The sequence below is a fragment of the Elaeis guineensis genome, chromosome 6 (assembly GCF_000442705.2).
Source record: "Elaeis guineensis isolate ETL-2024a chromosome 6, EG11, whole genome shotgun sequence".
NCBI classification, from domain to species: domain Eukaryota; kingdom Viridiplantae; phylum Streptophyta; class Magnoliopsida; order Arecales; family Arecaceae; genus Elaeis; species Elaeis guineensis.
The window spans coordinates 56,101,532-56,117,593 of record NC_025998.2 but is presented as its reverse complement, the minus strand read 5'-3'; the positions used below and the strand labels follow the sequence as shown (position 1 = coordinate 56,117,593).

The following is a 16,062-nucleotide window of genomic DNA, read 5'->3' as shown; positions in this document are numbered from 1 at the left end:
ATGACTGTTCTGTAATTTTGACCTGTAGAGCAATAGAGGTCGACTCATAAGATCGACTCATGCCAAGAAGTCGACTCATGGGGTCAACTCACAGAGTGTGCCAGCCAAAAATTTTGCGTGCCGTTCAGCCCTTTTAGCCATGAGTCGACTCATGGGGTCAACTCAAAAATATAAACATGATTTTCTTACAAAATACACTTCCAAAAATGTTGAAATTACCTTCAATAGATTACACATCTTTTGTTCTTGCTTTTGAGACTTTCGAATCAGATCTGATAAAATTACGATTTTGCCTCTGAAATACAATAAATTTTTTTTCAAGCAAAAATCATTAGTAATCTCCTCAAATATTTTGTAATCATCAAAATCAATTCTAAGAGCAACAACCATTTAACAGTTAACCATATTATTTTATTGAATGCAACAATATATATAATTATTGATCGCTTAACAATTTTTCTCACATGCTTCTCGCATTCTAACCAAAATAACAATTGTGAGATTCTATTTTCATATTTTATGTTAGATTTTTTTTAATAAAAAAAATACTTAAAGAAGACGAGAAACGTGAGATCTGTACATGTGGTGAAGGTGAACCATAGAAAAGAAAGTAGTGTGGAAAGTAGTGTGACCTCTAGTCCTAGAAAGCACTGCAAACATGAAAAAAATGAGTGCAGATCTGACACCATTTCAAATTCACAGTCAGACGAAATTCAAAAATCAAAGCAAACCATTAAGTAAAAAAATCTTGCAGCCTTTATCAAAGATCTCGACAACGTTTATTCAAGCAAACCTTACCGTAAATTTTGTTCATATACTTTTGACTGATCAGACACCAAATAGTTCATACAGAACGACCCCATTCCGTTCCGTTCCCCGCTAAACCAAAGGGAAAAAAAAAAAATGCTACTGTTCATCATCCCGACTGGATCATTATTTAAGCATAATCTATTACTTAATCTTGTTACTCTAGCCATCATCCAACATAAGACTGAAATATAAATATAAATATACACAGACATATATAATAAAGATAGAAATTTCAGCAATGGTCCCTCGTCTCCCCAACTATATTAAAATTTTATATATAAGATCTTCGAAGCACATCTCCTTCTGTGGAATGCAGCGGTCACGAGCCGAACAGTAAAAATCAAGTCCTGGGGGAGGTAAGAACAAACGAAAAGAGTGAATAAAAGAAAGAAATTAAATGACACCACCTTTTAACTTTTTACGGCGGAGAATCAGGAGACAAAAGGTAGACAGAGTGAGCGAGACCGCTGCCGATGCCGATGCCGATGCCGTTACGGTCGTTCCTCCTCCTCTTCTCTTTGTGACGGGCTCCTCCAAAACCCCGCGGCGCAGAACTTAGCCCACATCTCCTTCTCCATCTCCGTCGCCTCCGCTGGCGGCGGCTTCGCCGGCCATGCCTCCCCTGCCACAGCCACAGCCACCGCCCCGTGGAGACCCACGCCCTCCTCATTCCCCGCCCGGACCCTGCCGCCGCTGCCGTCCTGCTTGGAGCCGAACCGCCCGTCCTTCGGCTTCTTGATCACGGCCCGCCGCTTCGTCCTAGCCTTCAGCGCCCGCTGGCAGAGCACCGCCGGCAGCCGCACCACCATAAGCACCAGAAGGTTCGCCAACCCGCATGGGCAGCAGCAGCACACCGCCGCGCAACCAGCCGCCGTCCCCCCGGCAACCTCCGCAAGCCGGGCCGACGGTTTCGACGGTTGCTTCAGGATCACCGGCTGCCAACGGGCAGCGGCCGCCACCGCCCTCCCGGCCCCGCCCTCCAGCGAAGCCGGGGGTGGGGCGGTGCGGGCCTTCTTCCTCGCCATGCTTCGCGGTGGCTCAAATCCGGCGATGGCTCGACCTCATCGTCGGATATGGTAACCGTCGCCGTTTGATTTGATCGAGTGGAATCAACAACAAGGGTGATTGGTGATTTCGTTTTGAAGAAACCGGGGACACGTCTGATCGGAGACGAAAGGGCTCAGGGGTATCGGAGAGAGGTGGACCGCCGGCAGCCCGAAACGCGCTAAAAGCCGGTATAAAGGCCCGGTTCCAACGGAGAAATGCGTTATCGATTCCGTCGCCGGAGAATCCTATTCGCCCCTTTAAAACCGTCTCTCATCCGAATGGACTCCATTATATACATATATGAAGACCGCGAAGCCTCGGATTAATAAGAATATACCGCGAGAGTAACATAAGCGTTATCGTCTCGGCACCATGGACGTGTTGCACTAGACCACGTGTTTTTCCTCGGTAGTGGAAATGGATAAGAAAAGACGATCAGAGACGAGTTGACCGCAGGGTGGGGACGGCTGAGCTGGAGGCGACTGCTGACGCGTTAGACGTGATGGGACAGACTGACTCCACAGGCTAGGTCGTAGCGGTGAGTGCATACACGTGTGGCACCCGTGCGGCGGTGCCCACACGTGTCATGCTTCTGTTTTTTTTGCGGGAGGGACAACGCTGTTCGCCGAGAGAGCTTATATCATGGGGAAAGTTTTAGCACATTGCATTTAGAAAAAATACAACATCTGATTGATCTAATAAATTATTAATTTAAAATATATATTTAATATTTTATTTTTATTTTTTATTTAAAATTTTAAAAAATAAAAATATTTTTTAAAAAAATTTATAATATTTTATATCTATATTACGATATCCTATGTTTAAATAATGACTTGCTGCATAGGATGTAATAATTTTTTTAAAAAAATTATAAAGAATGAAAAATATTTTTATTATTAAAATTTTTAAATAATAATAAAATTATTTTTTTATAATATTTTATAAAAAATTATATTATTCCGTATAAAAAATTATAATTTGAGTATAAAATCGTATTATGATTATAAGATGTTATAATTTTTTCAGAAGATAAAAAATATTTTTATTATTTAAAATAAAAAAATAAAATTATAAATATTAAATATATATTAAAAAATATTGATCATATGTTTCGAATGAAATGATATATTTTTTTTTATATTAAATATGATATATAAAAAATTTTTCATCATCCATGTTGCACCCCGACAACTAGCAATGCCCTACAAGCACATTAGCTCGACACAGACGAATTAATTATGCCTTGTTCACGTTATGTGATGTGCGGTATCAAAGTTTGATTAGGTTAGATTTTTTCTACTAAAAAAAATGATTAGATTTTTTTCTGACTCATTTAAAGCATCCGTGCTTTTAGTAGAAAAATTCCAGATCACTATTTGCTCATGTTAGCTAGGAAATGCTACGATGTGTTTGACTATGATCCCAATCGTCCGTTTAACGGTTTAAGATATGGACGGACGAGCAACTGTGCAGACCTGTTTTGTTGTAATTAAGCATAAAGCGACGCTTCTTTCCGACGTTCTCTCTATCCCTTTGGCGTCATAGGACCTCCCACAACATGATGGCTGAACGGTGGAGGACGCCTACCACGTCAACAGGCAAGACTGCTTTCTTTTCATGTGCGGACGCCGCGACCTTGTACAAGGCTCTATGATCCGTACCAACGGTGAGGCTGAGATCAACGAGAAATTATCGCAAGGATCAGGTTCAAGGGACCCTGGCCAATCACGGAGCATATGCACGGTAGATTTCGCGAATTGGTGAAATGCAAGGGTACTGTAGCGTGTTATCCACCGTCAGAATTGGCGTGGTCTATTGTACCTAATCAAAGTAATAATTAGACGACATCAGCGATACGGTTTAGGCAAAACGTTACTCCATCATGAATGGAATCCTCTAACTTGTGATACCCAATCTAAGTAAAAATATCAGCCGTATGAATTTTAAAATGATAAAAATAAAATAAAAAATAAATAAATCAGTACGTGCTAGAAATTTGGTAAAAACTCAGAATTTCATTGAAGAATTCTTCAAAGATTCTTCTCCAATTCAAATTTTGGTGGGAACAGAATTTCACGAAAACATTCTCGAAGGATTCTTCTTCAATTCAAAATCCTAATCCACCAGGATTTCGAGATTAAATCGAATTGACATACTTCCCCTTAAAGGTCTATTTAAAGCCCCTCCACCTCCTTTCAATTTCAAGCTAGAGTTCATGAAGATCACCGCTCTTTTTCCTCTCCATTTTCTTCTTTATTTGCCGGCAATTAATCTTAATTTGGTCACCAAAAATCAAAGCAATTTTCATCCAAAAATCAGATAAATCTTTTTAGCCATCTTCCCTTTGTTCTCGATAAGTTTTAAGCTTGAATCTTTGTAAGATTTGATGTCAGAAATTTATGAAAATCTTGATTTCCAATCTCTCCTACTTCTGCCCTTTCTTTTGGATTTTCCGACGTCATATGTCGCCACCATTTGCCGATGGGATGCTGCCCCTTGTGTCACCGTGGCCCCAGTTACCATTGGCCATAGCCTCAACCAACGGGAGGTTTTCTATCTAGAGATTGAATCGGGGGGACACGAGTCCCTTGTTTGTTACAAAAAGAGGAAGAAGAAAAAAAAGTGAATCCTCCTTCCATGAAAAAAAAGAGAAAAAAAAAAGAGAAAAAAAAAAAAGAGAGAGATTCTTTCTCTTTCCTCTCTCTTCAATTTCAATCCCTATTTTCTCTCACTAAGAAAGTTTTAATTTCTCTATCTAAAATTTTCTCTCTCTAGATTGTTTCTCTCTTTTGATAGATTTCTATCTCTAGAAATCATTTCTCTAAGACTAACCGGTGAAAGAATTTCTTTTAATGATTCTGATCCGATACCAGCAAAGAAAATTTTGATCCACGATCGTCAGACAGGGTGCTGGCACTTATCTTGACCAGACCGAGAATTTTTAGATTTGATCAACCTTGATTGAATAAACTTAATATGATTGGAGTGATCCAGACCATAGGATATGACTACCATTTATCATGTCTTAATTATTTATATCCTCTCTATTTATTAGACTCAATTATGTTTGGGGGTGTATTTCTCTCAACAAGAAAAAACCAGCAGAGGGATAATGTGATCTAATCTATGAATTGAAAATTTTGAAAAGAAAATTATAGAATTATATGAATTTGTTGGAGTGCATATGAAGTAAGTATTACTCTATTTTTTTTAAATTTATCGATAAATTATAATATATTTTTCTAACATGATTTGTCAAATGATGTATGAATTTGATAAATAATATTTTATTATTAAAAATATCTTATTTTAAAATATTATAATGAAACATGATTGAACGTATTGATTTTGTTATATATTATATTGATTGATTTTGATACCACATGATTATATGTTTTTCTATCGAACTAGAATAAGAAACATGATTTATGAAGAATTTTGATTCAAGAATGATATGAATTGACAACCTGATTATATAAAAAATCTCGTCAATAGGGCTAATACATTGGCAATTGATTTGTTCTGAGAGTCTATATCACCAGCGAGACTAGTGACAAACTGCCAGCGCACTACAAGAAAAAAGTTATTAGCGACAGCAAATAGCCATCGCTAATAAGTACTTTTACCAATGACTTATTATGATGGAAAATGGATCCATCGTAATAAGTACAAAAGTTATTAGCGATGATTTTTTTAATTATTAGTGACAGAATACCATCGCTAATAATTTAAATTATTATTAGCGATAGCTTTAGCGATGAAATTTAGCCATCGCTAATAATATACCCTAAAAAATCTCCTCGAGTCCTCGATGGGCTCATAGGACCCCCCAAACCCTCTTCCTTCCCTGCCGTCGTGTCTTATCAGACTACCCCTCTCCTTGTCGGATCGGACCCCCCGTCGCCTCCTCCTTCTCTCTCCAATAAAATAAAATATTATTTATTAAATTTTTATATATACTGAAATATATAATAGCACTAATGAATTTTTAAATTATGTAGGCGGATTATGTGGAGAATGTCGTGGCACGGCACAGTGAGGATCCATCCTCTCAGCCTCTCCTTAACCTCAATATTGGGAATAGTATCCCAAAGCCAATCATCAGCCTGTTGACGGTTGTGCTCATTCTTGTATTAGTATATGAATTATAAATAAATAAAAATTATTTTGATATTTTCATCATAAATTATTTCATCTTCTAATGAACTCCTATGTTGTGGTGAAGTCCTTAGGACTATTTAAACTCGACAAAGGAGGATTTGTCATTTAGTCCTTAAACCTGTTCGCGACCAAATGATACATTGTTACCAAGGACAACAATGTTTATCAAGCATAAGTCATTGTGTGCCATATAGGTTGGTTGTCCTCTTAACCAAGGAGTGTAGAGACACTGGTATGGCATACAGGTGAGATGTAAAGGTACATCTGCACTGAATGTGACCGACTTCGGAGCTATTTTTGCTGTCAAGTTTTGCTCCGATGGGATATGGGTATAACTGTCCCTCCGACCTGAGACCGCTATGGTGACTTGCAAGCAACTCACTGCACTTAGGCACTGGACTACTTGAATTTCTAATTCAGTGACGGAAGGCTGCTGGATGTAGTCAAGTACTTGACTTGTCGGTGCGTGTGTCAAGATGGGATTGATCACTCCAGTTCAGGAGCTGTGTATAGTCGTATTTTAATTTAGCAAAATCTTGGCCACGATAGTCCTAGTGAGGAGTCACAGGACTGTTTGAATTGAGCACGATTCAGATGATCTAATCAGGGTTGATAGTTTAACCCTGAGTCATCCTATACACAGGGGTCAAAAGGGATAAATTATACAGTAACCATATTCACGTAGGTTTTGAGTATTGCGATTGTGACTATTCGACCTATTCGAACGTCGGGTACCATTGCTAGATGGTCACTTCGATTAGTACAAAAATTGGTTCCTGTGCTACCGGCTTAGGTTCGAACCTGCGGGGTCACACACATTAGAGGTTTCTATCTGATTTGATGGTTGATGAAGAGTCCTAATGCTCGTGGACTATGAATCCTACGTGTCTGAAACTCTGTGATCGAAAATCAGGATTCTCTGATCATGAGTCCCACATATTTTGGGTATCGGGATCAAGAGTCCACAGGTTTGGGACTTTTCGATCAAGGTTTCATATCGATGGACTTTCATCGATATCCGATTGCCCATCGGATTTGGACTCAGTATTTATGAGAGGTTTAATTAGTGATTTGATCGTTAATTAACTTAATTTGATTGAGTAATTATTTTTGGATCAAGTCCAATTGAATTGGATTCAATTGGGTTTGACCCGATTAGGTTAAGTGTTGACCTAATCATCGAAGTGGTTTGGTCCCTGATTTGATCAGGGGTTGGGCTTAGTCAATTTCTGATTTGATTAGGATTTTATTGAGCCTAATTAAGCCTAATTAAGTTAGATTTAATTTAGTCTAATTGTGCTTAACCTATTTTGATTAGATTGGCTCAATTAGGTTCAAACCACCTTGACTTTTCTCCCTACGCCACCTCACTTCTTCTGCGCTCATTTGAATTCACGAGAAGCAACTGTTGGGAATAGTATCCCAAAGCCAATCGTCAGTCTGTTGACAGTTATGTTTATTTTTATATTTGTACATGAATTATGAATTAATAAAAATTATTTTGGTATTTTTTTCATCACAAAATGTTTCATCTTCTAATGAACTCCTATGTTGTGGTGAAGTCCTTAGGACTATTTAGACTCGACAAAGGAAGATTTATCGTTTAGTCCTTAAATCTGTTCGCGACCAAATGATACGTTGTTACCAAGGACGACAACGTTTATCAAGCATAGGTCGTTGTGTGCCATATAGGTTGGTTGTCCTCTTAACTAATGAGTGTGAAGACACTGGTATGGCATACAGGTGAGATGTAAGGATACATCTGCACTGAACGTGACCGACTCCAAAGCTATTTCTGCTGTCAAGATTTGCTCTGATGGAATATAGGTATAAATATCCCTCCGACCTGAGACCGCCACAGTGACTTGCAAGCAACTCACTGCACTTAGGCACTGGACTATCTGAATTTTAATTCAGTAATGGAAGGCTGCTGGGTGTAGTCAAGTACTTGACTTGTCGGTGCGTGTGTCAAGATGGGATTGACCACTCCAGTTTAGGAGCTGTGTATAGTCGTGTTTCAATTTAGCAAAACCTTGGCCAGGATAGTCCTTGTGAGGAGTCACAGGACTGTTTGAGTTGAGCACGATTCAGATGATCTGATCAAGGTTGACAGTTTAACCCTGAGTCGTCCTAAACACAGGGGTCAAAAGGATGAATTATACAATAACCATATTCATGTAGGTTCTGAGTGTTACGATTGTGACTCTTCGACCTATCCGGATGTCGGGTACCATTGCTAGATGGTCACTTCGATTAGTACAGAAATTGGTTCCTGTGCTACCGGCTTAGGTTCGAACCTACAGGGTCACACACATTAGAAGTTCCTATCTGATCTCATGGCTGATGTAGAATCCTACATATTTGGGACTCAGTGATCGAGAATCAAGATTCTCTGATCATGAGTTCCACACATTATGGGTACCGGGGTCAAGAGTCCCACTGGTTGGGACTTTTCGATCAGGGTTACATATCGATGAATTCTTATGCCTGATTGCCATCGAATTTGGACTCAGTATTTATGAGAGATTTAATTAATGATTTTATCGCTAATTAACTTAATTTGATTGAGTAATTATTTTTGAATCAAGTCCAATTGAATTGGATTCAGTTGGGTTTGACCCGATTAGGTTAAGAGTTGACCTAATCGTTGAGATGGTTTGGTCTCTGATTTTATCAGGGGTTGGGCTTAATCAATTCCTGATTTGATTAAAATTTTTTATTGAGCCTAATTAAGCCTAATTTAGTTGGGTTTAAATTAGTCTAATTGGACCTAACTTATTTGGTTCAATTAGATTGGTTTAAATAATTAAACCATCTTGACCCAATCTCCATGCGCCACCTCACTTCCATTGCACCCATTTGAATTCATGAGAAGGAACTTCTCATGAAATTTTTTCTCATGCCAAGCCCTCTCCACACCCCACTTTAATGTGCCATATGAATGGATAAGGATGATTGGTTGGCCATTCAAATTTAAAATAAAGTTTGAATTTGAATGGGCAATCAATCTTTGCACCTTATCTCTTTTTTTACACCCCATTTATTACATGAGAAAAGATTTCTCATGAAATCACTCCATGCACAATTTAAGCCATGCCTCACGTCTTTAGTGGATAAGGAATGAGTTGGTGTTCATTTGAATTCAAAATTTGATTTGAATTCAAATGTGCAATTACTCATCTTTATCTTTTCTTTTGGATAAGACGTTTGACATTGTTATAAAAGGAGGAGAAGAGTGGGGCGTGCAAGAAGAAGTTTTTTGGAGAAAAATTCTGGGGCATGAGAAGTCTTGTGCATGAGAAGGAAGTCCATATCCTTCCAAGAGAAAAAGAAAGAAAAGAAAGAAAAGTGGGTGCAAGATTTTCGGTGAGTTCCCTAGAGTTTTAGCTTGGGGTTCGGAAAGTGAGAAAGTGAGCTACGAGTGTCGTGAGCCCACAAAATTTTAGGAAGATCTTCAACATCCTCTCAAGCACATCTGTTGACGATCCAGAGCATCCAAAGAATCGACAGACATCGATCGAAGGAGTTCGATCAGCATCGACCGTCAAAAGGGCTCTACAACGAGCTAGCACTCGTGAGGAGTCGATCAGATCGGAAGCTTCGTGTGGATGATCCACAGAGGCCAGACACACTGTGTGGCTATATCGTGATGATCAGTCTCTTCCGACGATGATCAGATTGCGACGATCTACTACCCGCACAAAGGTATTGTGTTCTGAACACATTATAGTAAAGTGTTTACTGTTCGCATTTGAATTTCAAATTTAAATGAATGCATGCTATATATCATATTTAGATCCTAGTGTAGGATAAATTTATATTAATTAATTAGATTAATTAATAATTTTCACTATAAAATAGTGATTTTGAAAAAGTTTTAAAATTATCATTTTATCCCTGCACTGAATTTCCCCACAAATGGTATCAGAGCGGGTTCTTAGATATGATATATATATTTACATGTGTAGATTAAGTTATAATCTAAAAGTTTAAATTTGAAATTTGAAATTTAAAATTTAAAATTTGAATTTTGAAAGTTGTTCGAAATTCAAAATTCAAAAATTTGAAATTCAAAATTTGAAATTTGAAATTCAAAATTCAAAATTCAAAAATTTGAAATTCAAAATTTGAAATTTGAAATTTGGTTGAAATTTCAAATTTAAAATTCAAAATTTGAAATTCAAAATTTGAAATTCAAAATTTGAAATTCAAAAATTTAAAAATTTGAAATTTGAAATTTGTTTGAAATTTAAAATTTGAAATTTAAAATTTGAAATTTGAAATTCAAAATTTAAATTTTAAAATTGGTATATTTAGATATACTTGATCCAAGTAGTAAGTAATCTAATTGGGTTGGTTGCCATGGCCGTCCGGTCATAGAAGAAAAGTAGGGTTTAAAGGCCCTCTCTTCCCATTCGATGGGGTCTCCTATGACGGTAGGGGTGCCGATGCAATTATATCCCATGCCAATGAAGCAACGAAAGGACTTAATTATAAAATTTATCATGAATGTGTTAGATTAGATCTAAAAAAAATTCATGATTTATTTTGAATTATTTTTTGTTATAAAATGAGCAATAGGATTGCTGTTTATGAATTATGCAGACCCGTTTGTGAAATGAGTCAACACATTTGGTGAACAGAAAATAAAATCTTTCAAAATTTGAAAATTATTTTCGAAATACCAAACCCTGACCCATCAGCCCAAGTACTTAATTAAAAGAATTAAGTGTTGTCTAGTAGGTCTAGAATTGTGAATTAAGACCTAAGTTAATTGTATAAACTTGTGGGTCAATGGGTTAGATGAATTAGGTCCATAATTGGGTTAGACCTAAGGTTAGCTTAAAAAATAGACTAAATGGAGTAATTGGTCAAATCTAATCAAAAGTTGAATTAGATTAGGTCAAGGATACTCTAGACTCAACTTCAATAGTTGTAGTTGAATAGGTCCATGCCTTTAATTAGACCAAGATGGACTTAATTCATGGCTACGCGGTGGAGCCCTATTTACTAAGTTGATCAAAATTAAAACTAATGAACCGGTTGGTGTCTAAGGTAAGTTCGACAGTTTTGACTAGTGGTTCTTAAGCGAAAGCTACTCGCATTGATTCGATCATTGACGAGTTAATGGTAAATCCCCACCACTGATCTCACTTACCTGACCAATCTGGTAAGTTAGATTTTGATTAGATCACTTGGTGATTAGAGCTCACCCATGTCATTAGGTAAATCAGTGTGACTGATTTAGGTGCTCCTAATACCAACTTTAATTAAATCCTTTTTAATCTGACTTGGTGAAGTCAGTGGGAGGATTGAAATTGACTGGATGATTTTTTCTCTACTATCCTTTAATAAAATCCTCAAAAATTATTAGGTCCCTAAAATGATTAAGTTATAATGATAACTAAGTTAATGCCTCCCATTAAGTGATTGATAATGAGTCCATTAGTTCAATGATCATTGGAGGCCCAAAGGCCTGGTGCTCATTGGCTAATGGAATTATCATTCATAATATGATAATTTGGTTGAGTCTTTCTGATGGTGGTTAAGTTGGCCGGCCAAAGTCGGGCCTGATCATTTATTGGTCTGATTCACCAAATTAAGTCATGTTAATGGTTGGATCTAACCAGATTTTTTCAGTGGAGGCCAAAGCCTACTGATTAGGTTCTGGGGCAAAATCGATTACTAGAAGTTGTTTAGAGAAACAACTGGTTAAGAACCTACCCATAGATGCACATGGGTTGACCAACCAAAGTTGGGCTCATGTGTAGTTTGTGTGGATTCTAATACCCATTAAGGAATTAAAGTAATTCCTCGAATTGGAGGTTGAGGCTACCAGTTCGTAAAAATATTGAGAAAAATTTTAGACTAAAGTCCAAGTCTTTAGTATTAATTTATGTACTAATAGAGGTCTGGTTTTTCTTTATACAGCTATGGCCACTACCCTGTCGCTCCGGTCATTATTAGATAATGACAAGCTCATGGGACCTAATTTCGATAGCTGATATCAAAAATTAAAAATTATCCTTGAGCATGAGCGGATCCTTTATATAGTAATGGATCCAGCACCTGAGGAGCCAGCTCCGAACGCTAGTAAGACGATCCGAGATACTTATCAGAAGTGGCTCAATGACCGCACTACCGTTCGATGTATTATGCTGGCAGCAATGAATGATGAGTTCAGCTGCAGGTTTGAGAACGCCCAGCCACAGGAGATGCTTCAAATATTGAACGACTCCTTTGGCACGCCTGACGATGTTGAAAGGCACAAAACTACTTGTGCCATTTTCAATGCTCGGATGAGGGATGGGGCCTCAGTCACTGATCATGTACTGTACATGATCGAGATGATTGAGCACCTAAGCAAATTGGGTTTTCCTCTGCATGAGCAGCTCGGTAAGGATGCGATCCTTAATTCCTTGCCCAAGTCCTTCCTCCCATTCCTTACTCATTTTCGAATGACAAAGCCCGCAGTAAACTACCATGGGTTGTTGGGGTTGCTGCAGAACTTTGAGAAGGATCACCAGCTCCATAAAGAGTCGGTGAATGTAGTGGGAGGGTCTTCTTCTCATCGTCGACCCTTTGGGAAGGGGAAGAAGAACAAGAAGAACAAGAACAAGAAGGTGCAGCCTCATGCTGGGATGGTTGCACAGGATCAGACCAAGAAGCGCAAGCCCGACCAGAGCCAGGTGGAGTGCTTCTTTTGCAAGAAGCAGGGGCATTGAAAGAGGAACTGTCCTCAATACATTGCCTCCCTGGACCCGAACAGGCCGAAGAAGAAGCAAGGTAATTATATGATAACTCCTTGCAACTTTTTTATTTGTGATACTACTGCCTGGGTATTGGATACTGGAAGCCCGTATCATATTTGTAATTCGATGCAGGGTCTGCAGGTCAGTAGGAGATTTGATGAAGGCGAGAGGTTCCTGAACGTTGGAGATGGAAGCAAAGTTCCAGTTCTAGCTTTAGGAATCATGAGTCTTGTAATCAATTCTCATAATGTAATTCCGAGTGAATGTCACTATTGTCCAAGCTTTTTATTAAATATTATTTCTGTAGGCCTTTTGGCCATGTACGGTTATGATTTTTTAATAAAAAAAAATATTTGCAATATCATTTTGAATGGTGTTACAATGTTTGTTGGACAATTAAATAATAGAATTTACTTACTATCACAGCCTGTTAATGTGGTTCAAAACTTCGGTAAACGCCCTAGAATAGATAATGTGTCAGAAGTCTACCTTTGGCACTGTAGGCTAGGTCATATCAATAAGAACAGGATAAACAGGTTAGCTCAAGAAGGAATTCTTGAACTTGGTGATTGTGAATCACTTCCAACCTGTGAGTCCTGTCTTCTTGGAAAGATGACCAAGTCACCTTTTACTGGAAAAGGTGAGCGAGCCAGTGAACTCTTGGGTCTGGTACATTCTGATGTATGTGGACCTATGAGCTCAAGTGCAAGAGGTGAATATTTCTACTTCATAACCTTCACAGATGACCTATCGAGGTATGGGTATGTCTACTTAATGAAGCATAAGTCGGAGTCGTTTGAAATATTCAAACTATTCCGAAATGAGGTAGAAAAACAAACTGGAAAGTGTACTAAAATTTTTCGATCTGATCGAGGAGGTGAATACCTTTCCAATGAGTTTCTGACGTATCTAGGGAAGAATGAGATTCTCTCTCAATGGACTCTTCTTAGAACACCACAGCATAATGGTGTGTTTGAAAGGAGCAATCAGACCTTATTGGATATGGTTCGATCCATGATGGGGTTTGCTGGTCTGCCGATCTTTCTCTGGGGATATGCGCTCGAATCGGCTTGTTACCTTCTAAATAGAGTTTCGAGTAAGTCTGTAGCCAAAATGCCATATGAGATATGGATAGGACGTAAGCCAGTACTCTCGCACCTTAGGGTTTGGGGGTGTCCGGCTTATGTTAAACATTTAATTACAGACAAGCTTGGACCTAGGTCTGACAAGTGTAATTTTATAGGGTACCCAAAAGAGATCAAAGGATATTATTTTTACCTTGCTGATGTACAAAAGATGTTTGTCAGCCTTAAGGCAATCTTTTTAGAAAAAGAGTTTCTTAGTGAAGGAACTGTTGCCTCTAAGGTCGAACTTGATGAAGTTCGACAGGTGAAAAAACTGACACATGTTACTGAACCTGAACTGGATTTGATTAGATCAGATCCGGAGCCCATTGATTATGCACCCTTAAGGCGGTCTGGTAGAGTACCACATCAACCGGACAGATACTATGGTTTCTTGATCCGGGATGGCGATCCTGTCAAACTTGATGAAAACGATGAGGATCCGATCACCTACATGAATGCAATGCAGAGACCTGACTCTGAGAAATGGCTAGAGGCCATGAAATTCGAAATGGAGTCCATGAAGGTCAACGATGTGTGGACAATGGTTGACTCACCCAAAGGAGTGAAACCCATAGGGTGTAAGTGGGTCTTCAAGAGGAAGAGGGGCGCAGACGAAAAGGTGGAGACCTATAAAGCCCGTCTGGTTGCCAAGGGATATCGTCAACATTATGGTATAGACTATGACGAGATGTTTTCTCCTGTGGCAATGCTCAAATCCATTCGGATTATGCTTGCGATAGCTGCCCATTTAGACTATGAAATCTGGTAGATGGATGTGAAGACAGCTTTTCTAAACGAAGAGCTGGATGAAGAGGTGTATATGATCAACCTGAAGGGTTCACATCCACAGATGAGTCTAAGGTATGCAAGCTACAAAGGTCCATTTATGGACTTAAGCAGGCATCTCGAAATTGAAACATACATTTTGATAGGATGATCAAAACGTATGGCTTCGTTAAGAACAGAGAAGAGCCCTGCATTTATAAGTGGGCTAATGGTTCAGTAGTAGTATTTCTTGTATTGTATGTGGATGATATTCTCTTAATCGAGAATGATGTCCCTGCATTACAGGGAATAAAGATTTGGCTATCGTCACAGTTCTCCATGAACGATCTAGGAGAAGCTTCCTACATCCTAGGGATGAGGATCTATAGGGATAGATCCAAAAGGTTGCTTGGCTTATCCCAGTCCACGTACATTGATACTATATTGAAAAGGTTCAGCATGGAGAATTTCAAGAAAGGCTATCTACCGATAGGCCATGGAATTTCTCTCTCGAAAAGGGATTGTCCGACAACACCTCAAGAGAGAGAGCGTATGGGTAGGATTCCATATGCTTCAGCAGTGGGATCTATCATGTACGCTATGACATGTACACGATCAGATGTGGCATACTCACTAGGGGTAGTGAGTAGATACCAATCTGATCCAGGAGAGAATTACTGGAAGGTTGTTAAAACCATCCTGAAGTATTTAAAAAATACTAAGGACCAGTGGCTTGTATATGGTGAATCGGACTTGAGACTTATAGGGTTTACAGACTCTAGTTTCCAGTCTGATCGCGATGACAGCAAGAGTGTGTCAGGATTTATTTTTACCCTTAATGGTGGGGCTGTCTGCTGGAAGAGTTTCAAGTAGCACACTGTGGCTGATTCAGTATGTGAGGTGGAGTATATTGCTGCATCAGATGCTGCCAAAGAAGCGGTGTGGCTAAAAAAATTCATCACCGAGCTCGGAGTAGCACCCTCCCTTATTGGTCCAGTTTTGCTCTACTGTGACAGCTCTGAAGCCATTGCTCAGGCGAAGGAACCGAAGGCACACCAGCGGATGAAGCATATTCTGCGCCGCTACCATCTCATCCAGGAGATCGTGGATCGAGGTGACGTCGACCTTCAGAAGATCGATGGGAAGGAGAACCTGACCGACCAATTCACTAAAGCCATTGCGGTGAAGGAGTTCAATGACTACAAGTCGAAGATGGGTATTAGATACTGCACCGATTGGCTTTAGGCCAAGTGGGAGATTGTTGGGAATAGTGTCCCAAAGCCAATCGTCAGCCTGTTGACGGTTGTGCTCCTTTTGTATTAGTACATGAATTATAAATAAATAAAAATTATTTTGGTATTTTTTTTATCACAAATGTTTCATCTTCTAATGAACTC

The 16,062-nt window shown here is 38.9% G+C and overlaps 1 protein-coding gene across 1 annotated transcript; it reads right to left on the bottom strand.

Annotated features, from left to right (window-relative positions):
• Positions 1–806: 806 nt before the first annotated feature.
• LOC105035598 (uncharacterized) lies at positions 807–2,141 on the bottom strand. The gene has a single exon (XM_073260142.1). It carries the CDS (start codon positions 1,833–1,835, stop codon positions 1,302–1,304), a length of 534 nt encoding a protein of 177 aa, XP_073116243.1. The 5' UTR covers positions 1,836–2,141; the 3' UTR covers positions 807–1,301.
• Positions 2,142–16,062: the final 13,921 nt, after the last annotated feature.

Coding starts and splice junctions, on each gene's coding strand:
- LOC105035598 (XM_073260142.1), bottom strand. CDS start 1,835: ATGGCGAGGAAGAAGGCCCGCACCGCCCCACCCCCGGCTTCGCTGGAG.